General features: G+C 44.1%; 1 protein-coding gene across 6 annotated transcripts; it reads right to left on the bottom strand.

The window, feature by feature from the left end:
- Window positions 1–1,867: 1,867 nt before the first annotated feature.
- On the bottom strand, window positions 1,868–22,670 carry Fbxo7 (F-box protein 7). Of its 6 annotated transcripts, none has more exons than XM_042693222.1 (10): window positions 22,447–22,535; window positions 18,887–18,958; window positions 18,664–18,806; window positions 14,865–15,092; window positions 12,742–12,883; window positions 9,892–9,975; window positions 7,204–7,299; window positions 5,574–5,750; window positions 3,508–3,545; window positions 1,868–2,424 (listed from the first exon to the last, which is right to left on the bottom strand). In XM_042693222.1, exons 2-10 carry the CDS (start codon window positions 18,918–18,920, stop codon window positions 2,038–2,040), a joined length of 1,329 nt encoding a protein of 442 aa, XP_042549156.1. In that variant the 5' UTR covers window positions 18,921–18,958; window positions 22,447–22,535; the 3' UTR covers window positions 1,868–2,037. The 6 variants fall into 6 exon arrangements, with proteins under 6 accessions (XP_042549156.1, XP_042549155.1, XP_042549151.1 ...); XM_042693221.1 differs by lacking the exon at window positions 22,447–22,535 and adding an exon at window positions 22,154–22,241; XM_042693217.1 differs by having other exon boundaries at window positions 18,664–18,958; window positions 22,447–22,664.
- Between the last annotated feature and the right edge of the window lie 4,017 nt (window positions 22,671–26,687).

The following is a 26,687-nucleotide window of genomic DNA, read 5'->3' as shown; positions in this document are numbered from 1 at the left end:
AAAATGGAGGATTTTACAAGCTTAGAACTATAAATTTTGCTAGTAAAGAGGAAATGCTTGGAGGGTGGTTTTAAGAATTTGTAATAGTTGGGCTGGGAAGGCGGCTCAGTGGTAGAGCACTTGCCTTTCATGCATGAGGCCCTGGGTTCGATTCCTCAGCACCACATAAGCAAAAAGAAAAAAGCCGGAAGTAGAGCTATGGCTCAAGTGGTAGAGCGCTAGCGTTGAGCTGAAGAGCTGAGGGACAGCCCCCAGGCCCAGAGTTAAGGCCCACGACCAGACCCTCCCCGCAAAAAAACAAAAAAACTTGTAATACTATTTTGAGAGGTGCCCAAATTTAGGTTTAGGGCACATTGCCAATATCCTAAATGAAGAGGGATTTGTAACATCCACCAGTAAGTCTTCGGTGAGGCTGGAAAGCAACCCTGTATCATTGACACCAGCATTATCAGGGATATATGGAGGACCCTCTTGAGAAATGAGTATGTTCTGAAAATCAACTGTTTTGTGGGACCTGGTGCTTCTGGTCATCTCTACAACCACACACACACACACACACACACACACACACACACACACACACACACACACACACACACACACACACACACACACACACACACACACACACACACACACACACACACACACACACACACGATTATACAGTGCAACTTACAAGACCACAAAGAGATGTGTTGGAAAAGCTAAATATATTTGGATCCATCAAATCTTCAGGGTGACCCTTTTAGCCAAACTCAAACAAAGCCATCTAGAATCTGGTGGATGTTTGAAAAAGCTATCCTGTAGCTCAGATATTATACAATACCACACAAAAGAAGATCCACAGCACCAATCCTCTACCTAACTATAAAGGTGACATGGAGCCTGTAATCCTAGCTACTCAGGAGGCTGAGATCGGAGGATCGCGGTTCAAAGCCAGCCCAGGCAGGAAAGTCCGTGAGACTCTTATCTCTGATAAACCACCAGAAAAACCGGAAGTGGCACTGTAGCTCAAGTGGTAGAGCACTCATCTTGAGCTGAAGAGCTGAGGGACAGCGCTCAGGCCCAGAGTTCAAGCCCCATGACCCATCAAAAAAAAAAAGGTGACGTGGCTTCGAGGATATCCTACCAACTGAATCTCTTCACTGTGATGGAAACAATTCACATGTGTAGCAAAAACATTAAATTCACATGTAAATAGGACTCAAAATATTCTTGCAGGACATAACATTCCAAGCCATTTCCTTATATGCAAAACAGATTTTTTTTTTTAAAAAAAGTGGGAAGACATTGGCAATCTTCCTAAGTATTTTCTGCAGATGCAAATACTGTTTTATTCCTGTGTTGTGATTTGGATTTTAAGTTTCTGTCACAATAGCATGTTTCAATAGTTATTTGTGTAGGTCATTTGTGTTTGGCCTTTTAGTTGTAGAAAATAAAAAATGTTGAATTTGGAGTATTTTAAGTCTTGGTAAACTGTTCTTCCAATAAAAAGAAGGCTCTTTGCACCCACAAGAGCTGCCGAGGAAGGGGAAGGGCACATCCAAGCCAGGCTCAACCCAACTACCTCTGCTTTTATTGATTTTACTTTAAAAAAAAACAAAACTGAGACACTCCCAATGATAAACAGATAATCTGATCATTTTTACACGTCCAGGTAACACTGTGAGAGGTTTCTGAATATTATGTATCTTTCTGGAATAAAAGTCAAGATTGTCATGTAGTTTACATTTTTTTTTTAATCTGACAGCAGACATTATCTACCAGCACAGCAAGCTCCACCCTAGAGGGGAATTCAGAAGAGGGCAATCAGTAGCAAACAATTCCCAAAGCCAAGCCTGCTGTAGTAACCTCCAAAGGGGGGGGGGGGGGGGGGGGCCCTGCAGGTGCAAATGCAGCTAGGGGGCGGTTCTGGGAGTGCAGTCTCACCACCATAGTCAGAAAGTAACCCTAGAGAGCAGCACCCCCAGGAGATGGCAGCTTTATGGTAGTTTCAAAACCAAAAGATCTAGCTCCAGAATGATTACTCCTCAATCACATGAATGGGAGCCGGCTGTCCATGGAGCGACCCCTGCTGGCCCTGGAAGGAAATCTGTCAGTGGGGCCCCCGCGCCCTGGCAGGATGGGATTAGGTCCAGGAAGTGGGCCCACTGGATCAAAGCGTGGTCTGAGTGGAGGGAACTGGCCGGGCGTCTGCCCAGGCCCTGGAATGAGGGAGTTTATTGGATTCCCACCAAAGGGAAGTGTGGGTCTTTCATCGTATTCACCACCAATAATTCCTGGAGGAAGGAGTGAGCTGGGGTGAAAGGGCATGGGATGCAAGGGGCTGGGATAGAAGGGGATGGGGTGGGACGGGGTCGTCAGGAACATATGCCGCCCGCGCTGCGCTTCTTTTCTCTGTTTGTGCCTCTTTCTGTAGAGCTGTGGAAGAAAGTGAGAAACAGTGATTTATTTGGAGGCTTCCTCAGAGCTCATTGGCTTTTGCTGCTTAGATCTAGCTACACTTTTCTTTTCCCACACTACCCAGGCAGAGAATGCAGCACACAGAAGTTGCTAGCTTCCATCTGAGTGAACAGGGCGGCCGCTCCTCATGCACTACCAAGTGAGCATGAGCCCTATTCTTGAAGCACACCATAAATGAACAACTGTGAATCTTGAGAACAGGAAATCCAAGGCAGGGATATCTGCCTGACATGTATTTTTAAGGTATGTTGCCTAAAGCCATGGTTTAAAGGCAACTTTTTTTTTGGTTGTAGGACTTGGGCACTGTCCCTGAGCTCTTCAGCTCGAAGCGAGTGCTCTACCACTTGCGCCACAGTGCCAGCTCATATGTAATTTTAGGTGAGCCTTTAAGTAGAAAATTTATATATATAATTGCTTAAAAATGTCTCACTACAAATGAAGTTCAGGTATCAGAAGGGTGAGAGACAGCACCTTAAATTCATTTTCTCAGTAAGCTCCCTAACTTAAAATGAGTCTCAATTCAAAAAAGTAGGTGCCTATTTTAGAGTACAGGACATTGCCTAGTGAATGGTACTGTGTGTTTGTGCTACATGGATTTCCATAGAACTTTATTCTTCTCCAGTCCATCATCCCAGGTGTTTGTCTCAGTCGTATCAGTATCTTTTGCAGTAGCCATCTGTAGATAGATACATTTATTCTTTTCACAATGTACTATTCTAACTAGCTGACAGCTTAAGACTGTCCCAGTACAAACATAACAAATGTGTTTTTTGGCAAAAAAGGAGAAAGAACATTCTATGTTAAGGTGAAAAGCAATCCTCGTAAAGATTTTTCTGTGTAATTACAGGCAGCACAAAGTCTAAAGGAAAACTCGAAAATATTTCCACCTATTGAAATTGAGCAATCGACTTAATGAAAATAAATTTCATAGTAAAAGTGAATGCATCAATTATAATAAAAATGAAAATATAAGTCCTTAACTATAATCCACTAGTTATTTCTAGATCATGAACATTAGCATTCACATCTAAAAATACCTACTTCCTTCCAGTCTGTGTCTCCAGCTCTGTTGGCGCTCTCTGCAAAGACCAAACAAAAAAGCAAGGCAGTAAGAACACTCCTCACACACCATTCCACGGGGTTTAGTCGGATCCTAAAGAAAAAGCACTGTGCCCATTAAACACAAAAAGAAATGTGAAGCATTTGCCTTATTGAGCACCACTATTTTCTTGAGTTGAGCTCAACCCTTGACCGATACTCCAGTGTGGTCATTGTGCCTGCCCGTGACTGAGCAGTGGGCCTGGGAGAAGGGGAGCGCGTTCTCCCCCCACGGCTCCCATGTCCAGCACTGCCTCTTCCTCCCCAGGCTCAGCTAGGTGGGCAGCTGTTTGAACCCCACATCTCATGTTCCCCCACCTCTGACTATCTACACCATACTCCACATTTGTATTTGGGTGAATTTCCTCCCAACCATGTCCTAAGTGGTTCAATTATCAGAAGTATGACCATGACTACATATTCTTAAGCCATGTAATTGAAATATATGAAATGAGGAAGAAGAAAACTGACTTTACATCTGATGAAGTGTTCAGACAAAAGCTGGTGATGGCTGGGCGCCGGTGGCTCACGCCTGAATTCCTAGCTACTCAGGAGGCTGAGATCTGAGGTTCACGGTTCAAAGCCAGCCCGGGCAGAAAATTCCGTGAGACTCTTATCTCCAATAAACCACTAGAAAACTGGAAGTGGCGCTGTGGCTCAAGTGGTAGAGAGCTCGCCTTGAGCTGAAGAGCACAGGGATAGCGCCCAAGCCCAGAGTTCAAGCCCCATGACCAACCAAAAAAAAAAAAAAAAAAGCTGGTGATGTAGTCTCTACAAGTAAGTACAGTAGATGGATGTCTACAAAACTCTAGTCCTATAACACTATCACAGGAGCCCTTGGCTTTCTATTCCTTTTTTTATTCTTTTTTCTTTTGGTGGGTCATGGGGCTTGCACTCTGGGCCTGGGCGCTATCCCTGACCTCTTCAGTTCAAGGCAAGTGCTCTACCACTTAAACCACAGTGCTACTTCCAGTTTTCTGGTAGTTAATTGGAGATAAAAAGTCTCACGGACTTTCCTGCCCAGGCTGGCTTTGAACTGCGACCATCAGAGCTCAGCCTCCTAAGTAGATAGGATTACAGGCATGAGCCACCAGTGCCAGAACCCTCAGTTTCTATACAGCTTACAGGTTCCACCTGAACACACGAGAGAAATGGTACCTGTTCTTCAAGTATGTGTATTATATGCAAATATATGTACTATAAAACGTTATATGAACTATAATATACACAAAAGGTTTTGTTTTCCTGACATACATAGTATAGCCTGCTTTTTCTTTTTTTCTACCTATGTTGGTCTTTTTTTAAAAAATGACATTTGCTGCCAATTGTGATAAAATATTTTAAACTTTAGATTCAGGAGCATAAGTATAATAAAATTAGGAACTGAGGAGGAAGAAAAGGGAAAAAAACCAGATCACAAATACTTCATACATTTTCAAACATTAAAGGAAAAAAACAAAAATGTCAACAGTTTGTTTCTAAGTCAGACATGAGGATAATTTAAAGTAAGAATAAGCCTGTGTTCTGTTTTACCATCCTGAAACAACAACGTGTTTAGTGTAATTGGGTAATCTGTGTTGTAGAAGGTCACATGAAAATGGAATGGGGAACGTTTTCAGGACACAGGCAAAGATTTACAAAACTTAACATCTCTTTAAAAGCTCAAAACAAGCAGGCATGGTGGCTTACTAATTGTAAGATTAGCTACACAGAGGCAAGGTAGGAAGATCGTGGGTCTAAAGCCATCCCTGTGCCACAACAGCAACAACAACAAAAATCCTATATGAAAAATAACCAAAGTAAAACAAGGGCTGAGGATGCGGCTCAGATGGTAGAGGACAAGGACTTTAGTCCAACACTACTAGTACTGTCAAAAAAGAGGAAAAAAAAAAACAAAAAAACCACAGCAACCTACAGCTAAAAATTTCCAGCAAGCTGAATAACTAAGACTTCAACAACCACACAGTATGAAAATGCCCTTTTCAGTTTAAAGTTACTACAGAAATCACCTGGAAAATCCCGCAGGTACAAACATCTCCACAGCAGAGGGTCATTGGATGCAATCAGCAGGTCACGGCAAACTGCAGACAAAGATAAGACAGACCGAACATCCAGAAGTCGGAAGATCCGCAGTTTCAGCTCCAATGGGAGGACTAACAACCCAAACACATCTGGAAGGTTCAGTGCTAAGAGAAAAGAGAAGCAACAGGTCCTGGTGAATAAAGACCTCTTTCCTCAAAGTGCTGCCACCTGTCCCCCTTTCAAGCAGTGACTGACAGTGGTCTCAGCTAACCATGTACCATCTGTGATCAATTGTCTTTATTAACAAACAATTGCACAAGAGGGCGCACGCGTGCGCGCGTGTGTGCGTGTGTGTGTGTGTGTGTGTGTGTGTGTGTGTGTTCCACACACATATAATGTGTCCAGATCAGCATCACCCCTTTTCTCTCTCCTCTCCACCCCACTGGGTCCCAACTCCCCCCCTCTCCGGCCCACTTATCACATGCTTGCCTCTGACAAGTTACCTACTCTCTAACCCAATCTCTTCGTGTGTAAAATGGTTTATAATTTCATGTGCAAAATGGATTATAACTTCACAACCTACTTTGCTGTGTTGCTGTGAGAAATGTGCTACATAGCAGAAGGTATTTAGAACAATTTTCTGGCATATTGTAAGCAATTATCTGACATCTAACAGGCTGAGGAAAAGACAGAAAAATTCAGAAACAAAGCAAAGAAAGAATATGGTCCAAAGTCAAATGGAAATTGTTTAAACTGCCAGATGCTGGTGGCTCATGTCACTTTTGACTTGCTCTGCCCATGAAATATGAGTGGAAGATATCTGAGCCATAGTTTTGAGAAACAACACACAGTTAGACCACTGGCTTCTCCATCTAGCCCAGGAAGAGTGGGTCCAGGATAAAGATCACTCCTTTAGTCAATGCAAACCCACACATCACATGTGCCTGACTGAGAAAATAAATGTCTGATCTAGGTCATTACAATTTTTAAATATTTCTTTACTGTTACAAATAAAAGAAAGCTGACTAGTACAAAGTCCTGAATAAATTATAAACTTTAGTGAATTAATTTCTTCATCCATAAAATGAGTATAATAAAAATCTACTTCAAAGTTACTAGCACTGGTCATCCACTAACATGTAAAACATCTAAGAAAATGGCTGACACATAACACCCAATAAATATTGGCTTAAAAAAGAAAACAATAAAAAAAAGAAGGAAAAAAACCCTCAGACTCAATTTACAGGCTAACCTTATATATTTATGAGAACCCAAAAATGAGTAAGCTCCTATCCCCTACCTTCAAGTCACAACCTTAGCAACTATAATACACTGACTGAAAGCAAGGCTCTAAAAACCAGCCAAGGCGGTGAAGGTTATAATCCCAGCATTTGGGGGCAAAGGCAAGAAGACAAAAAGTTCAAGCCAGCCTGGGCTACATAGAAAGACCCCATCTCAAAGAAATAAACAAAACAAAATAAAAAGAATGAAATTCATTCCAAATGAACATTGAAGCTTGAAGAGAAGAATTTCAGGGGAAGGAAAGAGAAATCAGGTATCAGTCAACAAGCACACCAAGTGTCCCCATTCTAACAGTGATGATTTATCACCCCTCACCTTGTCTGGTGAAGGCTAGGAGAGGGTACACCAGCTGGTCTTTGAAGAGGCGGGACAGCTTCTGAAGATCTTTGTACACTTCAGCTGCATTTTCACCTATTTTTTTAAAAAAATAAAAAGTAAAATCTTTCAATGTCTGTATTCTACTTCTGCCAGTCCAACTAAAAGTAACAACAACAACAACAAAAACCCACTACAAACGATATACAGATAAGCCAAAGCAGAGGAAGAAGTACAGTAAATATTCCATGTAAAATTAATAATGGTACCAAGGTCACAGAGCCAGGCCCAATCTATGCAGCTTATAGGCTGCAAGTGTAGAAAAGGCTTATGGCAACGTTTGTTGAACAGCAAACTGCTGAGCATCTAGATATCCACACATCTGCAATGGGCACTGGCAGAGAGGGACACAGATCCCAGGAAGGTAACAGTACTTATGCAATGAGGAGTGGATCAGCAGTGTCAAGTGTTTTCCAGCCTTTGCATACATCAGAAGTTCTCCCACAAGTAAGAGGCAGGACGAAGCACAGAGAGCCTGTCCACAACCAGTGCCAAGAGACAGGACAAAGCTACACATGTCTGACTCTGAAGGATTCAATTTTAGTCACTTGCTACAGTGTGGCTCCACCAGAAGCGACATCCTGGGGGCACTGGTCAGACTATTCTTCTCCAGCCTTACTAACGCCTCACTCCACCAGATGATTCATAGGTACACTGATGTGCACAAGCTTCACCCAAGTATATCTAAAGTCCCCACTTCAGTTTTGCTGTCTACCAAGTGTTCAAGTTCGGGCAAATTCCCTTCCCATGGAGACCGTCACCTACCTGGCTCACCTACTTGAAGGAGACCCCGCACTAGAGCAGACAGGGACTATAAAATGTTAACGCTTGAGGCACAGTGTGTGGCATATCAACTGTGGATGCTTGTGTCTCCCCCTTTCTTTCTTTATGTATTTCACTGAGACAATGTGATCATTACAGCTTGATATACAACAACAAAGAGAGATGTAGCTAAACCCAAACTTCTGTTGTGTGAACCTGCCATCTTAGGTCTCATATCTCAAGTTATTATTTTTTTAACGAACTTGGCTCAAAGCTTTTTTTCAAATGTAAAAACTCATTTTGTTAGTTTTTTTTCCCCCTTCAGCAACCTATAAGTATGTGATTAGGAGCTTAGGAGGCCAAAAAACGTACTTGGTGTTAGTAAGTAGTTTATAACTGCAAGCGAAACTTTAGGAAAATGACTTGCCAAATGAACGGCATATTCCTACCCAGCATAAAAGGGCTTTATTAAAAATACTTAATTGGAACAGTCCATGGACTTATGTAAGGTATTAACTTTCCATCCCCTCTGCTATTTCCTTTTTCCTTATTTAACAGATATGAGTTGAAAACAGGAATTTGAGCTGGATCCCTACAAATCTTCCTGTGTGCCACCATTTATTATGTCTTTGACTCTGAGGTAACTTAACCTCCTCTACTCCATTTCCTGATCTATAAGCTGAACATGAAAGACTTTTACAGGGTATAAAGTATTTGGCCAACAGCAAGGTCTTTTGGAGTATGCATATAAATGCTATAACCAGAAATTTTACATTTTCTGAGCCTAACAGAAAGATCACATTCATAGACTCGTGTCTAATATGAGTTCTTGGTAGGAGCAAGGTCTCCCTCAATGGGAAAAACACATAAGCTTTTGGAGAATGAAACATCCTACAAATTACATTTCAACCCTCCATAATGCTACAATATGTAAACAAACGTATGGTGTATTTGTGGCATTAAAATTACACAGGAGGGAATAATGGGAAGGATGCTACAGCGGTGCCTTAGAAGAGTGATAGTAAAAATAAGGTTGACTAAGCCAGGCACAATGGCTCATGTCCATAGCCCGAACTACTCAGGAAGTGCAGATCAGGAGCATAATGGCTCAAGGCCAGCCCAAGCAAAAAGTTAGTGAGATATCATCTCAACAAATAAGCATGATAGTCCATCCCTAAAATTCAAGATACTCAGGAGATATAGATACGAGGATCACAGTGTGAGGTCAACCCTAAGCAAGGAGAAAAAAAAATCAAGACCGTATGAGAAAAATAAGCTAAAAGTAAAAGGGCTAGAGGTGAGCTTAAGTGGTATACCACTTGTCCAGTAAATTATAGGGCTGAGTTTAAACCTCAGAATCCCTCTGCTCAACTAAAAAGCCCAGAAGGTTGATTAATACTGGTCTCATCTGACATCATCTAACAGATGATGTCCAAATTCTGAGTGCATTCTGCTACTTTTTCTCCCATCATCTAGTTTAAGTCATTTTCTCCCTAGAATTAAGTACAGGCCTCGAGGCCTTTCAGGTAACTCCCTAGGTTGTGGGGAAGACTTTTTAGGGAAGGTCTAGCCAGCCTTTCCCTAAGAGGTGCTGCTGTAATTGCATAGTACCTCCCATCTGCCCCCTACCTCCTCCGCTTACTGCGAGGACCAAGGACCAAAGGGAAGGGCACACGCAGAGGCTCATGGTCAGCACAAAACAGAAACTGGGACGAGTCATTCCCTTCCCCCCGTGCTTCACCTCTGACCACCTGACTGCCTCAGTTTGAGTTTCACTGAAAAACAATTTTAAAAGAACATTTGTCTCTTCGGTCTGAAAAGTGAACCTCTCACAACTTCACTCCAAAGCTGAACGTCCTTACATACCTGGCTCCTCTGTGCAGACGAAGGATTCGGGCAGAAGCTGCAACCTTTTCACACTTTTAATGTCACTGCTGATTTTTAATGTAGCTGTAAATAAGCAGAACAAAGATGGCAGGCTTGTGTTTCCTTGTTTCCAACACACTAAGGATACGCTGTCCCCGGGGGGAAAAAAATTCTGGGCCTATTTCTTTTCCTCACAGCAAGGTCAAAAGTGTAAACCCACCATGAAGGAAAATCATTCTCAAACACCACCGTTACAACTACAATGAACATCTTTCTATGCAACCCACCAAACATCACCAGGAGCTTATTAGTAGTTGAGAGATGCAGCAAGGTTAATTGCAGGCAACGAAGCACAACGAACCCATTATTGCTAATGAAGTCACTAAAAACACATTTTTTTAAATTTAACCCTTGGCAATGGGTCTGCCCTTGTTCATTAAAACAATCCCGCCAGTTTTCACACCATCATCACTCTCTGGACCCAAAGGACCAATATTCTTGACATCCCGTAGCTGAATTTAGTCATGTGTACAAAGGCATGCTTCATCTCAGCCCATGAAAGAGGCAGTGATGTGCTTCTGCACGCCCTGCTGAAGAGAAGGTTCAAGGACACACTGTTCCTTCTCAGACTCGAGCCTGGGGGTGATTGGCTATGGTACAAATTTGCAAGTGACAGATTTGCCAAGAAGAAAAAGGGAACAAAATGCCAGACATTAAGAAATCATCAGGACATTTTGCAGAGACTATATTCATGTCATTAAGTGTTCCTATAAGAACTGAGACAAAACTTATTAATTAAAAAAAAAGAACTGAGGCAAAAATTATATCCTACTTCTAACTATCTGGTAACTTCAACCTTGCAAATGATGATTAGTTTATAGGAAGAGAAATTGCTGACACTTGGGACACAGGATCACCAGATTAAAAACTCCATCTGCTACTTGTGAAGAATTGCTAGACACTTAGAGGTCCCAAAGCCATCCCACAGTCACAGCCTGACAAAGGCAGAACACTGCCAAAGCGGTCAGCTCAACTCTGCAGACTTTCCAATATTTAAAGAATCTGGTAAGCTGGGCACCAGTGGCTCACACCTGTAATCCTAGCCACTCAGGAGGCTGAGATCTGAGGATTGTGGTTCAAAGCCAGCCCAGGCAGGAAAGTCCATGAGACTCTTATCTCCAATAAACCACTAGAAAATTGGAAGTGGTGTTGTGGCTCAACTGGTAGAGCGCTCGCCTTGATCTGTAGAGCTGAGGGACAGCGCCCAAGCCCAGAGTTCAAGCCCCACGACCGACCAAAAAAAAAAAAAAAAGAATCTGGTGACTGAAACAGCAAAAATTATATAAAGGGGGGCTGAGAAATATCTTCTACTTCAATAATTAAGATACCATAAATCACAAAATGTTTCATAGAAAACAACATTTCTTTCAGCACAGGACCTCAATAAATGAAGGGCAAACACGTGGTTTCCAGGTTCAGTGTGACAGGGCTGCCTCTGGTCCATCTCAGCAGAAATAAACAGCTGCAGAATATGCTGGAAGTCCCTGGCCTAAGGTAACAAAGCAGCAGCCTTTGCTATGCACAAAAGATGAGCTGCATGAACAACAAACAACAATGCAGTCATTCCAATTTTACTTCACCCTCTTAACTGGCTAGAAAGGATAAACCTTAAGACACAAACACAATAAACACAAAGCTCCTGGTGCTCACACTGCTTACATCCCCAGTATGTGTGACACCGGCCGTCCCAGAGACCACTGGCAGCTGGGACAGGCACCATCTACAGACAAGAAGCACTGCTATCCCAGCAAAATTTCTCAAGAGGGGAAAATCAACAAAGAGAGGAAATTAACAAAGGAATTCTTTATTCAGTGACTTCTATGGGGGAAGGGCAAATGAAACCCACACCAACTGAAGTCTCAGAACCTCAACAGTGTTTCTGTGCATTGCTTGTTAGATGCCGAAATGGTTAAGAGGACCCGAGTTCAATCTCATAATATTCGTTCAAAACTTTCATTAAGAAAAAAAGATAATAATAATAAATAAAGCCCAGGTATAATGGTGCATCTGGTATCCCAGCTACTCAGGAGGCAGAGAATGGGAGGACTGTGGTTCAAAAGCAGACTTCACACAAAAAAATTAGTAAGGCAAATAAAGTTGGGCATTGTTACATATATCTGCAATCCTAGTAATGTGGGAGGCAAAGGTAGGAGGATTGTAGTCTGAGACTAGCCCAGGCAAAAAGCAGAAGACTCTCTCAGAAAAATAACTAAAGCAGACTGGGAAGGTGGCTCAGTGGTAGAGGCCCTGGGTTCGATTCCTCAGCACCACATAAGCAAAAAGAAAAAAGCCAGAAGTGGCGCTGTGGCTCAAGTGGTAGAGCGCTAGCCTTGAGCTGAAGAGCTGAGACATAGCACCCAGGCCCAGAGTTCAGGCCCCACAACTGAACCCAAAAAAAAAAAAACTAAAGCAAAAAGAGCTTAGGAGTGTGACTCAAATGGTAAAGCACTTACACAACCAGCAAAAGTATAGCCAAAAACAGAATTTTTTTTTAAAATAAACGTACCACAGACAGGCATGAAAAGAGAAAACATACTTTTCAAAGAGTTCATATGCAGTAAGACTCACAACCCCTCAGAGCAAAATATTACATCAAAAGAATTATGGCTGCCCCAAGAGTGAAGGCCCCTGCCCACGCATCAACCTCAGTCTAGCCTTTGGTCATCCGTAGTGTAGGATTAAATGAATCGAAGGAGACTCAGAACCCCGCCATGGCAGCCAGTCCTGAAGTGGCTACACAGTGCCATGCTCTTTGCAGTTACCAGCCACCGTACTCTGCAGTCCAGTTACCATTTACGACAATGAGGTTTCCCAAAGGCACACAGGTGAGCGCAGCAGAGCCCCCCTCGCAGAGAGGATGTGTGTACTGCAGCTTGTACACACCACTGGACTTCCATTTCTCTGGCATGGACACTGCTTTGGCCTCCGTCCCCTGAGGAATAAAATGCAAACAAATAATGAAGAAGTATTATACTCAAAAAAAAAAAAAAAGATGGCTAAATGTCTAGGCCAGGAGGGATGATCATACCTATAATCCTAGGAGGCTGAGATCAGAAGGATCACAGTTCAAAGATGACTCAACTCTGGCCAAAATGTTTGCAAGACCCCATCTCAATCAAAAACATGATGGCACAAACCTGTTATCCCAGGTATGCAGAAAACTTAAAACAGGAGTATCAAAGTCCAGCCCAGGTATGGGTAAGTAAAGCTAAAAGGACTAAAGGCTTGACTCAAGTGAGTGGTTGAACTCTGGCCTAGCAAGTGTGAGACCCTGAATTCAAACTCCAGGACTCCTCCTCTGCACCAAAACCCCCAAATCCAAAAAGACCCTAACTTATTTAGGAAGAGAGCCCAACTGATAAAGAGTGTGTTAAGTCATTAATACTGCTGTTAATAGAGGATAAAATATTGTGACATTTTTCTATCAAAAATTGCACTGAGAGGGGCTGGGAAGGTGGCTCAGTGGTAGAGCGCTTGCCTTGCATGCCTGAGGCCCTGGGTTCGATTCCTCAGCACCACATAAGCAAAAAGAAAAAAGCCGGAAGTGGGGCTGTGGCTCAAGTGGTAGAGTCTAGCCTTGAGCTGAAGAGCTGAGGGACAGCACCCAGGCCCAGAGTTCAGGCCCCACGACCAGACCAAAAAAAAAAAAAATTGCACTGAGCACCAGTGGTTCATGCCTGTAATCCTAGCTACTCAGAGGAATGCAGCTCAAAGCCAGTCTGGGCCGGAAAGTCCATGAGACTCCTATCTCCAATTAAACACCAAAAATCCAGAAATGGAGCTTTAGCTCAAGTGTTAGAGCACTAGCTTTGAGCACAAAAAAGCTGAAAGGGCAAGTCCCAGGACAGACTAAAAAAAAAAAAAAAATTATTTGAGCCTTATTTATATTTTTACCTATTCAATTTCTCTCCAAAGATCACCTAGCAAAGTCATATCACAATTCAAAACTCCAGCTCAAACATGGTCCCTTCTGCAAAGCCCTTTCCTCTTACTGGTCATAGTTCTGTTGTATAATCTTATTATTTGTCAATTTGTTATATAACTATCTTTGGTTTGTCTCTCCCTTGCCCACTTATAAGCTTCTTGAGGAGTATCAAGGGTTATTCAGTGCATGGCATGTGCAACATGCAAGGCTCGGTGAATTCATCTACACCTTGTCACCCTTTATGTGGCCACAGGCCATCAGCACTGGTGTTATGCAGTAATGTGCAGAAGCTCAGAGTCATGAAGTCAGAATGTGCATTCTAGCAAGATTGATGGTATTCCTTAGCACATTCAAGTTTGGGAGAATATTTACATTCTCTGTGAATCCTTGGCACCCTGCTAGAATATAACAATACAGTAGTATTGTGGTTCAGATTCTTCTTTATCCCTGCCACAGTCTCAGGCCACTTGTTCGCACACACATATAAGCAATCTGACCACAGGTATGTCCAAAACTTCGCACTAGACATTCGTAGACAGATGTCTGTCAGTGAATGAGTGAAGATACGCAACTATAGCACAGGAGTAACATCTCTCTTCCTAACTGAATCTTACCAAATTCCTGACGTCTCAGTCATTATTGTGAAACATATCCTAGTGCACTAGCTGTCCACCACACCCAGTCCACACTCACCAGCACACTCTCATCCAGGCATTACTGCGTAACTCTCATGTAGCTTTTCTTTGTTTCTACCGTATCACCATTACCTATGTAATACTAAATACAGACAAAAGAGAAGGAGATAAAGAAGGGAATAGGGGAGGGCACACTGAGTACCTACTGCATTCAACATTTTACATTCACTACCCAACACTTGTAATCAAGGAGCCTGGAATGCTCCATTGCCCTCATGGTATTTCCTGACATACCCTTTCCCAGTGGGAAACTTCCACCCTCACAAGGTACCTGGGTTTGCCAGTGGACTTACCTGAGGTATGTAACCTGACTCCAGCATGAGGAGATGGACCAGCACTATCAAGGCATCACTGGCACTGTGGCAGTCAGCTGACTGATACAGGGTCTCTAAGGAATGTGGCACCTGCCCTTCCCCTGCTTCACTGCACAGCATTGGCTCTGAGGGAGAGAAGCCTGAGCCCTCGTCCATATCCATGGCATCTTGAATTGACTCAGCTTCCAAATGTTGACTAGGCCCTGGCTGAAAAAAAGAAACAAAAAACATATGAATTCATTAAAAATTCTTACTTTTACGCAGTACAATTTGTATCTTAAGTGAAATGAGATTAACGCTAAAAGCCCAATCACATGACTGGGTTCAGAAAGCAGAGATATTTCAAGGGAGTGCTGATAAATAATGAGATTGCAACCTACCACTCAGTCTTTTTCCACTACCTTCAGGGATTGTAGCTAACATTCCCCAAACCTGGAAGTCATCCTCAAGTCCTCCCTCCCTAACCAAAGCCACCCCAGACCTATCCATCTTCAAATTCCACCAAGACCTACTTCTGATACTGCTAAAGCTGCCCTTCCTACCCTGCTGGGCCTTGAGCCTCCTGGCTTCCCACACAGCACCCCTACAAGTGCCCTGCCCATCCTCCTCAGCTTCCAATACATTCTACCCTCAGCTGCCAGTTTCGTGGCAATTAAGAACCCAATCATGTCTTATATCCCAGTTTAAACTCACCAGAATTTTCCCAAGACGGGCAGTAGAATTTCTCACAACTGTGCCTTTGATAGCACCCCTAGATGTTCTTAGGAAAAAAGTGGTGCACAATCAAGTAGATGGGAAAATGACCTACACTTTTGCCACCTAACCACAGCCTCAATAATCACAAAAGACAGCATTAGCATTACAAAAGTTCTGAGAAGTCTGGAAATAATCATGGTAATTTGTGCCTAACATTTAACCAGGACGTGTTATCCTTCATCATCAAAGCTTAGGTTTCATGAATTTGTCATTAAGTATTATGAAAATCAAGGTTTTCAGAGAACACTCTAAGAAACAAAGCTACTAAATTAAGTCTGGGCTCCTAAGCTGATCCCCAACTCCATCTGCTCTTTTTCTGCCAGTCCTATCCACACAGTGTTCCCACATCAGCAAGGCTTGCCAAAGCCTTCATAGTTACATTGTACTGCAATTTTCAGATCACTGCATCCCTCCATGACTGCAGGCTTATAAAGTGCCAGATTACATACAAGTCACTCACACAGAACCCCAGCACAGAATCCAGCACAAATATTCAAGATGTTCAATCAATGCCTGTCAAACAAATATTGAGAGATGACATCTTACTATTTCATAGTGTTTTTATTTTCAACATGTTTTCTCACCATGATCTTCTTAAAGATGCTGTAATTGTAACTCTGAAAGATCAAATCACTAGTCATAGTTGCCAGCTTATTGCCAGCTTATAAAAATTTGGCTAAGTCATTATACTGATTTTGTTCAGAAAGCCATTTCCTGGGCTTATGCTCAACTCTTAATGCAAAGCAGATGTTTCTTTAAGTCTGCATTTCCATTAAACAAGGGGCAGAGGAAATTAAAATTACACAGTATAAGCTAAAGGCTGGAGAAATGTGAAGGAGACAGAACTGTCAACTGCTCCTTCGAAATCGCTGAGGAGCTAAGCCCTCATGGCCATAAAAAAACAAAATTCATTTGTGAAAACTAAAAAGCCAGTAATGATTCACCTACACCTTAAAAGGAGGGAAGGCACAAAACCATGTCCATGATTTTTTTTTTGAACAAACAGAAATGACTATGTTAAGAACTAATTAACACTGTACTAAATTATGAAATATAGTATATTTGCTTCTTCTCCCATTTTGCCTGAATTTTGAGCATTTACTACTTACTGACAATTCTGTGGGGTGGGATATATGTGGGAACATTTGAAGAAGGTTACCCTGGGCTAATCACCTGCAGAGAGAGATATCCCAGTGCCCTGGTAGGCAGGTCAAACCTTCCTCTGCCACGCTGGGAACCACAGCCTTTGCTGAGCCACTCTGATAGGACTGTTTATCAGTCTCCGTGCATGAAAATGGAAGATGCTAAGCACCAGTTTCCAAACTGATCATTTTGCCACTGGCCATTTACAACAGACTGCAACAAGTGACTAGAATGCACTAGGGCTAATATTCAGGCCTGGCACATGTCATCCCTGTTTCTCATTAAAGCCAACAAGTCCTGAAGGAATTCCCAAATATAGTAAAGAGAAAATTAACTTATATTTAATTACAAGAATAAAATTCACCTCCACTGGTTTCTAGTTTTATCCATCTATTTATTCATTTTCCTTTCCAATGTTCCTTCTGTTACATTTAATTAGCAGCAGATCACACTCTTCAAGGACTTGAGCATTATTTATGTACTTGCACATGAGAGCTTGTGAACAGAGGAGGAAGAATGATGGGGAGTCAGGTCTGGCTGGAGATGAGTTTGTAGGAAGGAACAGAAACTGGCCCTAAAACATTGGGTGGAAACTTTACAGAAAGCCCTGAAAAATAGGTATAGGACACTAAATTGTCTTCTGTGAAATGGCAGGGATGGACTAGAGATAACTGGTCTATTTTTAACACCAAAATTATGAGCATCTCTATGATACAGTTACTCAGAGCAAGGGAACAAAATAAAGCAAAGTGTGGGAAGTCGATTAGACTAACAGTGATGATGGATGCCCAAGATATCTCACAGGGCTTGCTAGAGGCCTAGAGAGTGAGTCACAAGACTCAGCAAAGGGCTAGGAAGATGGCTCAGTGGTAGAGTGTTTGCCTTGCGTGCACGAGGCCCTGGGTTCGATTCCTCAGCACCACATAAGCAGAAAAAGCTGGAAGTGGCACTGTGGCTCAAGTGGTAGAGTGCTAGCCTTGAGCTGAAGAGCTAAGGGACAGCGGCCAGGCCCAGAGTGCAGGTGCCACAAGTGACAAAAAAACAAAAACAAGACTCAGCAAAGCAGTAGTGTAGTAACACTGGAAGACTTTAGAGGAGAGGTGCTGGTTCTAGAAAAAGAAAACATCAGCACATATTACTACTAAATTTATGTTGGACATATAGTCTTTGATGACAATCGAAAATCCTAGCCATAAATGTTCCACAAATCACTTGGAAATAATTGGACTGTACATACAGCCTTAATGAATGAAGCAAGCCAGGAAGAGGGGGGAGGTAGGGAAGGGATGTGAAGGGTAAACAAAGGAGGAGGCTGCAATGCTTGATAAGAAATGTATGCATTATCCTGCCCATGTAATTGTAACCCCTCTGTACAGTATGTTCACAAAAAAAAAAATTAAATTAAAAAAAAAAATCATACACTTGAAGACAACAGGTAAAAGCTCTGAAGGAATATCTAAAGAAAATAGGTAGGGGCTGGGAAGGTGGCTCAGTGGTAGAGCGCTTGCCTTGCATGCATGAGGCCCTGGGTTCCATTCCTCAGCACCACATAAGCAAAAAGAAAAAAAAAAAGCCGGAAGTGGCGCTGTGGTTCAAGTGGTAGAGTGCTAGCCTTGAGCTGAAGAGCTAAGGGACAGCGCGCAGGCCCAGAGTTCAGGCCCCACGACCGGACCCCCCCCCAAAAAAAAAAAAAAAAAAGAAAATAGGTAAAAACCAGGCACAGTACTTCAGAATGCCAGTACTTCAGATGCTGGTCCAGGAAGTGTTTCACAAGAACATAATCTGCAACCTACTAGAGCAGATAATCCTAACTAGTGCAGAATTCAGCTGGGATGCCAATCTGACTCATCACCTACTGTATTTCACCTATGGTACCCACCATACTGTCATCCTTCCAGACGTCAGACTGGACTACCGGTCCTTGGAATAAATCACTCCGTTGTTCAGCTGGAATGCTGGCCTGATTGGTGGCAGTGGCCAAAGAGGGTTGGTCATTATTCTGGAGTGAGGAATGCTCTGAATCTGTGGATGAAGGTAAGTTAGGGGCTGGCATGGCATCTTCAAGAATCAAACATATCAAGTCCCCAGAAACAATCCCATACGAGGCCAAGGTCTCTTCATCTCCAGTGAGGGCATCCTTGTTGTTCAATGTAATTGCAAATCGGGTATCAGAACTGCCAAGAAAGATGGATAAGGATAGTAAGAGCTACCTATTACCATTCCTCTAAATAATACATTTGGAACATATATAAGGCACACAGTATGGCCCTATAAGAGCTAAGTAATGATGAAATTACTTGTCCATATCATCAGATGCCTAAAGTAGTTTTCTGATGACTAAAAACACTAGTGTGGGAGAGAGATACAGGACTTCTTTATTATCATATATGCCTTTATCAACATCCATTCTAAAATACATACTTTTTAACACTGACATCTTTGTTGTGAGGATGCTTCTTAAACTCCTATCAGTTTAATTTACAGCATTTCCCTGTTATGTGAAAGTATCTTATAATTGATAACACAAAATTCAGTGAAACACTCTTTCTAAAATATAAATTGGACTACACTATTCCTTTCTGAAAACCTACCACTGGCTGCTAATGAACTTGGGGCAGAGCTCTTCACAAGGCATCTGAAACCCAGTATCTGACTCCTTCCCACCTCTCTCATGGTGCCTGCCATCATTCCTTTCACTCACTGTGCTCCATCACCTGAGCTCTCCCCCATCTGTGCAGAAAAGCCCATCGACTACATTGCAGTCCTTGGGCCTCAGCAACTGTTCCTTCAGATCTTCAAATAACTGACTCCTCTTCATCATTTAGGTCTTAGCTCAAATGTTACCCTTTAGGAGAAGCTTTCTCCCAGGCCCACAGTGTTCTCTAGCCCACATCCAAGCTTTCCTCTAACACCACTACTTAAAACAGAGCACTTATCTAGCGACTGCCTTCCCCAAGCCTACAAAAAGTTTGAAAAGATCAAGAGTATTGTGTGTCCATTTTGAACTATGTCCAGCGCTCGGTAAATATTTAGTGAGACAACGGCAACCTCCAAACATTAGACGGGAAGACTGAGCTGGAGTGAAACACAGGCTGCTACGCAATGTCCTCACAGGACATTTGCTTACACTGCTGACTTAGCAGATCACAGTTGAAATGAATACGCAACCCAACACCAACCAAGATGAGTGCATGTAGATGATGATAATACAAATGCACCCCTCCTCCTGATGATGACAAGCACCAAATGCATCCTGTAGTGACACACAAGACAGAACAAACCCCACAACCCAGGGCTAACTAAGCTAAGAGATCAACAAGCCCTCAGCAATGAACTCTCATCCATTCGGCATAACAGGTGATTTGATTTGGGGAGAAATTAATCATCTTTGATCACACAGCTGTAAGGAATTACTAACAAACCACTGTAAGACACTGCATGACATGCATGCTCAGCAATGCTCATTACACCCATTTATAAGAGCTTAAGATAAATTCCTCTGCAAATTGGTTTACTTTTCTCACAATGCTACATGTTGAAAAACTCTTTAAAAATATCACAATGCTACATGGTGAAAAACTCCCCCCAAAATACCACATTTTCTTTCACATACACACATTTTTCACTAAGAGAGAATTTGATACAAAAAATAAATTTGATAGAGTAGAAGCTGCTCCCGCTTATTAGGAAACAAGTAGTCTGCTTGTTTTCAAAATGCTCCCATAAGCCTAAAGTTGAAAACCTGCCAACTGCCCATGAAAACAACATCCCGACTTCAACAAAAAAAAAAGGGGGGGGGGGGGAACAACAGCTCAAACAATGTTATTTATACACCATTTGTCATAGCAAAAGGTTGGTTCTTAAAAAAATAATAATAAAGTTTCTAGGACGATGCACATCCAAATCTTTTCCTGTACATTGTTTAATAAAAAGTATCAGCCTTCCTTCTCACTTTATAGGAAAAAGGAATGGCTATTTCTAAAGCAAAATGTAGTTTTCCACTGTTGTATTTTCTAAAATTAAGGGGAGGGGGAGGGTGTTGCACTTCACCAGAAAATTAAAGTCCAGGAACTCCAGGATTTTTACAGCAACTTTGTATCTACTTGCTCAGCAGAAACACTTTAAAAGTAACATCATGCAAACACAACGAAAAACTCCCCATTTACTATCAAGTAAGTATACTTTAAGAATTAATTTACTGCACTCATTACCTGACTTATGAAACTGTAACCCCCCTGTACATCACCTTTATAATAACAAAAAATATATTTTTTTAAAAAAGAATTCACTTTCACAAGCTTTCTTTTTTTTTTTTTTTTTTTGCTTATGTGGTGCTGAGGAATTGAACCCAGGGCCTCATGCATGCAAGGCAAGTGCTCTACCACTGAGCCACCTTCCCAGCCCACTTTCACAAGCTTTCAAACTAATCAGTCTCCACTACAAAAACCTGAAAGAAAAATCAACACGGTCATATTCAGTTTCACATCCTGTCCTACCTAGAAAAATTAATATATACATGCATATCTAAAAAGAGAAACTTAAAACTGTGTGGTGGAGTAATGATATCATCATGGAAAGTGCAGGTTTTCACAGCATGAATTAACAGGCATGTCATTATGTTTAAAAGGAGTTCCCAATAGTTCACTTTTTATTTTGTGTCTTAATCTGCGGGAAGGCAGACTCACTTTTAATCTAACAATGTCTTAACCCCCAAAACCATAGCATAGGAGGTCCCCAGCACGGCCCCCTTCCACTAAATTCCCTTTGAAAAGTGAAAGCTTGTGAAAGTCTTACAAACACAGCTTCTGGAAAAGCTGACCCTTCGGGGCTAACTCACTCTTCCTAAGCACACGGGAAAGTCAACATCAGTAGCTCAGTGGGTAGCTATTTGAAGAAGGTCACCCTTACAAGTATCTCTCTGCTCCCACGTTATTATCGTCCCAGAAAAACAGCTTCTCGGGAAAGCAGCCCCATGAATTCATAGAGGACTAGGGTCCCTTCTGCGTTTCGCCGCCCCAAACCCTGGCACACGCTGAGATCGGCGTTTACTTCTGTTGGTGGTGGCTGAGGGGATGGGGGCCCGGGCCCAGCCCAGGATCTGAACCCGCCGGTCCCGCCGCACTTGCTAAGACTTCACGGTGGGAAAGCGGCGCGCGCACCCTTCTGACCCAGCCTTTAAAACTTGCTGGCGGCTGGGACGGGTGACTTGGACGGAAGGCAGCCCGGGGCGGGGGTGCGGGTGGGGGGGGGCACACTACCCTCCCTACTCGGGCTTCGGGGAGAGTCTTGGCGGAGTTGAAGGCCAGCCCAGCTTCCCTGGGTTCCCTCCTCCCTCCCACCCCCACATCCCACCTCACCCCGTCACTCACCCCCGAGGGGAGCGGCGCCCCCGGGAGGCCGGGCCATGGTCCGTGCCGCGCAGGACCCCGCCGCTCGTCCGCAGGTGCGAAGAAGCGGCCGTCACGTGACCCCGACTCTGCCCGCCCCGCGGCTCCTGGCCCCGCCCCGCCGCTCCTGGCCCCGCCCCGCCGCTCCTGGCCCCGCCCCGCCGCTCCTGGCCCCGCCCGCGCCACGGCGGACCCCAGGGCCGCGCGTGACTCCTCTCTCCCTCCCCCCCCCCCCCCCCGCCGCCCTTCGCCCCTTCCGGAAACGCCCCACCTACCTGTACCCCCAGGTGGGCAGCAGGGCCCGACTCAGGTGCGCGCGCAGCTGGCCCAGCGTCGGCTCGGCCTCGGGCACCTCCAGCGGCCCGGTCCGCTTCTGAAGCCTCACCCGCAGCCTCATGGCGGCGGCGGCGGGAACCCCACGGGAGTGGGGTTGGGGGAAGAGGGGGAGTGTCGGCCAGCAGCGTTCGCCGGGGCTGACGGGGTAAAGCGGGAGCTGGGAAATCGCGGGAGAACAAGCCGCGCCCCGGAGGTCGTCTCAGGAGCCCTTCGGCGCTCAGGGCGCCCCCTGGAGCCGACCCCCTCGAGAGGCGGCGAGCCGGGCGCTGAGGGAGCCCGCCTCCGATCGACGGCTCGGCGTGCGACGGCGCTGCCTGAGCGCGAGGAGCGCAGTGCGCAGGCGCCGGGCCGGCGCGCTGCCGGCGGTGGCGGCCTCCGTGGTGGAGCGCGGGTTGAGCGTGGTTCCTTCCGCGGGCGTCCGGGCTGGGCGAGGGATGCCCGGGGACCAGGCCCCTGCCCCCCTCTTTCTCCCGCGGTGCCGCTCTGAGAAGCCTTAGATTGAGTCCAAGCTCCTGGTCGTTTCCTCGGATTGCAACGACACCTACTGACCTGTGTTCGTGCTCCCGGCCATCTGTTGCTCTTCCGGGACTTTTAAGTTCCAGGCCCAAACTCCTGGAGTCCGGAGGCCAGAGAAAGAGGATTAAGTTAACCGGACAGCGAATCATGGCCGGGTTGGGGGCGGGAGACGGGGGAGGAAGGGGAATAATAGGCAAGATCGAAGTTCAACTCATCTTCACTACCCAGACATTTGCTTTAGGTTTAAACAGAGGAAGAAGAGCTGGGTGCAAAGGGAAAGGCATGCACAATCACGAGCCTCAGCCTGTGCTTCCGTGGTCGTAGGTGGTGGCCACAGCTATTCTGGGCGTCCATTGTCCCAAGATGGGTCAGGTAGGACTCTGCTACCTCGTCAGTGCCACCTGGCAAATGGTTTGTCCTGCAGAGGCCCTGCTGGTCTTTGTGAGGAAAAGCCCAGGGCTCAGACAGAGACCTCAACAGATCAGACCAGATTTGAATCATCTTTTGCAGGGAGAGGGTCACGGAGCAGATGGGGAGACACAAGGAGCACAGGGGGAAGAGGGGTCCGGGGTCCAAAGTATAGCAGCCTGAGGAAGTTTTAGGTGCAGATGGTCTTACCAGAGTTAATGTGCACTTTTAGAAGGGGCAGGGGGGAGGTTTTGCCAAGAACTGGTCCTAGATGGGTGGGTGTCAGTGGACCAGGAAGGCAACATTGGGTTATGAGAGCAATGCAGTTTCCCACCAGTCATCCTTTCCCAGGGGAAGGGGACGTAATTTGTGTTATAAAGATGCGATTGGACCAATCCTGTCTGTCCTGGATTCCCAGGTGGCTGAGGTGAAGGTCTCAGAGCAAAGACAGGCACAGAATGGACAGAGAGAGGAGCAGCTTTTCTCCTGTGCTTAGTTAATTTGTGGGCCCAAGCAAGGAGTCTGTGCTTTTTAGGCAAACGCTGTTTTCAAGGGCTTGTTATATTGCTACTTAATGGCACCCAAAGTTACTTGGCTCTTTGTTAAAGCAGAAAGCATTTGTTGTCTCACAGGGTCATTCTGTAGATAAGGATTTAACTGTCAGAAGATTTGCTTCCAAGATAGCTTATTCATATAATTAATGGCAAGAGGCCATTGATTGGGTTTCTTTTGGGGGGGGGGGGGAGGGTGTACAGTCGTGGGGCCTGAACTCTCGGCCTGGGCGCTGTCCCTCAGCTCTTCAGCTCAAGGCTAGCGCTCTACCACTTGAGCCACAGCGCCACTTCCGGCTTTTTTTCTTTTTGCTTATGTGGTGCTGGGGAATTGAACCCAGGGCCTCATGCATGCAAGGCAAGCGCTCTACCACTGAGCCACCTTCCCAGCCCTGAGGCCATTGGTTTTTACGACTGTTTTTGTGTCTCTATAGCTTCTCTCAGAGCAATAGCCAGAGAGAAATCATGGATAAATCCACAATGTCTTTTATGATGTGGCCTTAGAAGCCACATACATTGCTTCTGCCATATTTGATTGGCTCCAAATCAGCCTTTTAATATGGAAAAATAAGCTGTAAAACATAAATACCAATAGAGTCGATTTCTAAGAGACTGATTTTATTATCAAGTTTCATCCCTGTGGGATGTGGTTAAAAGAGATGAGTAAAGTTCTTCCAGTAGGTGGCAGCACTTGTCCATGTCTTGTCCTTTATTCCTCAAACTTGTATTGCCTACTTTGCAACTGAATGCTGGAGACTCAAAAGACCAGAAAGAGATGTTCTTGCCTGTGTATAGTTTATTGTTGAATAAATCGACCCTAGTAGTTGTAGAGCATCAAAAGTGTCATTGATGGTTGAGGTAAGTGGGGAAGAGAGGCCCTGTGCCAGGGAGATCCTTATGTAGTGAGAAATACAGGATGGAAGAAGGATGGAGGACCAGGGTGAGTCCAGGCAACCGTAGGGAAAGGCAGTGTGGGTAAGTCCAAGATAAAGAGCCCTGGACTAAGCAAAGGGTTTGGAACATACATACCGTAGAGTGTAAGAGAAGCCACTACTAAGTTGAAAACAGTTTTCTACTACCAGAGTTCTTATTTCTGTTCCATAAAAGCTGACTCTCAAAGAATAAAGTTCTGAACCATGCTAAAAATCTAGCCTGCTTAGGAAACTACCCTGAACCGAATTTCTGTTGAAGGAAATTGCCAGGGACCACTGAGGAATGACTGCCACTACCTTGACTGCCCTCAAATGCCATGTTGTTTTTTTTTGGCTTCTTGCAAAATGTCAGAATTTAAGAGTCTGTTTTTGTACCCACTAAATCAAAGGCTTATAGGAGAGTATCTGACTGAAGGAGACTGGTTCTTATACCTGAGTCCTGGCTACAAAAGAGACTAGAAATCTGAGCTGAACTCCTTCCTTTGAGAGGGACAAGACTGATAAAACAGGAATTTTTCCCAAATATAGGGGAAGACTATTCAAAAAACAATAGGAAGTTAACAAATCTAACACACATATACTATTGAAGCCATGCTTAGATCGGAAATAAGAATATATCACTGGTGAGAGTATGGTGGTGTTGTGGGGTCCAAGAATGAGTCCACTAAAGTGGATTTAGGATTTGAAGAAGTTTGTTGAGGTGTGGCAGAAGCTGACCAGCCAGGGACTCAGTGTAGACTCGGGAGCTAACAATGACTCCAAGCTTGGACACAAGCTAGATTTATAAAGGCAAAAACCACAATCAGGTTCAAGCTGCAAAATTCCAGTAATATGATAACATCAACTTTTTTGAAACAGGAGACTTTTACAATGGCAGTTACCTGTTATTGAATTCCTTAGTTCTCAGTAAGAGGTTAAATTTCTGACTCAGGTTCCTTACTTGGGCTAGGGGCTTTTTTTATCCTAAGAGACCCTTACATTCCCCCCTTCTTTTTGTAATGGAGTCAAATCCTTGACTCTTCTTCCTGACTCAGGGAGCTGCACTGGGCCCAAAGGACCATCAGCTTGACAGTCCCAATCCTATTTTCTGATTTTTTTTTTTGGGGGGGGGGGCCCATCATGGGGCTTGAACTCTGGGCCTGGGCGCTGTCCCTCAGCTCTTCAACTCAAGGCTAGCGTTCTACCATTTGAGCCACAGTGCCACTTCCAGCTTTTTCTTCTTATGTGGTACTAAGGAATCGAACCCAGGGCCTCATGCATATAAGGCAAGCACTCTACCACTGAGCCACCTTCCCAGCCCCTCAATCCTTTTTTGTATAAATATCAAAGGGTTAACCACAGAGGGACTAATACTAACAAGTAGAAGCAATAGTTTTATTGGGCCAGCTAGGGGTACCAGCCACCAGGCCAAAAGGCTTTGAAACCATCCTAGATCTAGGTTAGCAGATGGGCGCCGGTAGAGTCCCTTGCACAGTTTTTCTAGAGCTTTTATGTTTTCTTCTACCAGTTCTGATTCATTTACATAGTAACAGCATTCTTTTTTTAGGAATACTCAGGTCCCCCTTGGGCAGCTGTCAGAGAATTCCCTCTGCCAATGAGTCTACCTGGCTGCTCTAACTAAACCAGCATCTAGATTGAAGTAGGCCCATCCTTCCTCCCTGCCATACAGATAAACATAAAGAATAGTTCTACATCAGTGCACCCATCCTGACTCTATGTATATCATAGCTAGTTTAATTTCATACCAACTTTACTCATAAGCTCCATTTTATG

The sequence above is a fragment of the Dipodomys spectabilis genome, unplaced genomic scaffold (assembly GCF_019054845.1).
Source record: "Dipodomys spectabilis isolate Male_0828 unplaced genomic scaffold, ASM1905484v1 ptg000163l, whole genome shotgun sequence".
Classification (NCBI taxonomy): domain Eukaryota; kingdom Metazoa; phylum Chordata; class Mammalia; order Rodentia; family Heteromyidae; genus Dipodomys; species Dipodomys spectabilis.
The sequence above is the reverse complement of the archived record's forward strand: the minus strand, read 5'-3'. Positions and strand labels throughout refer to the sequence as shown.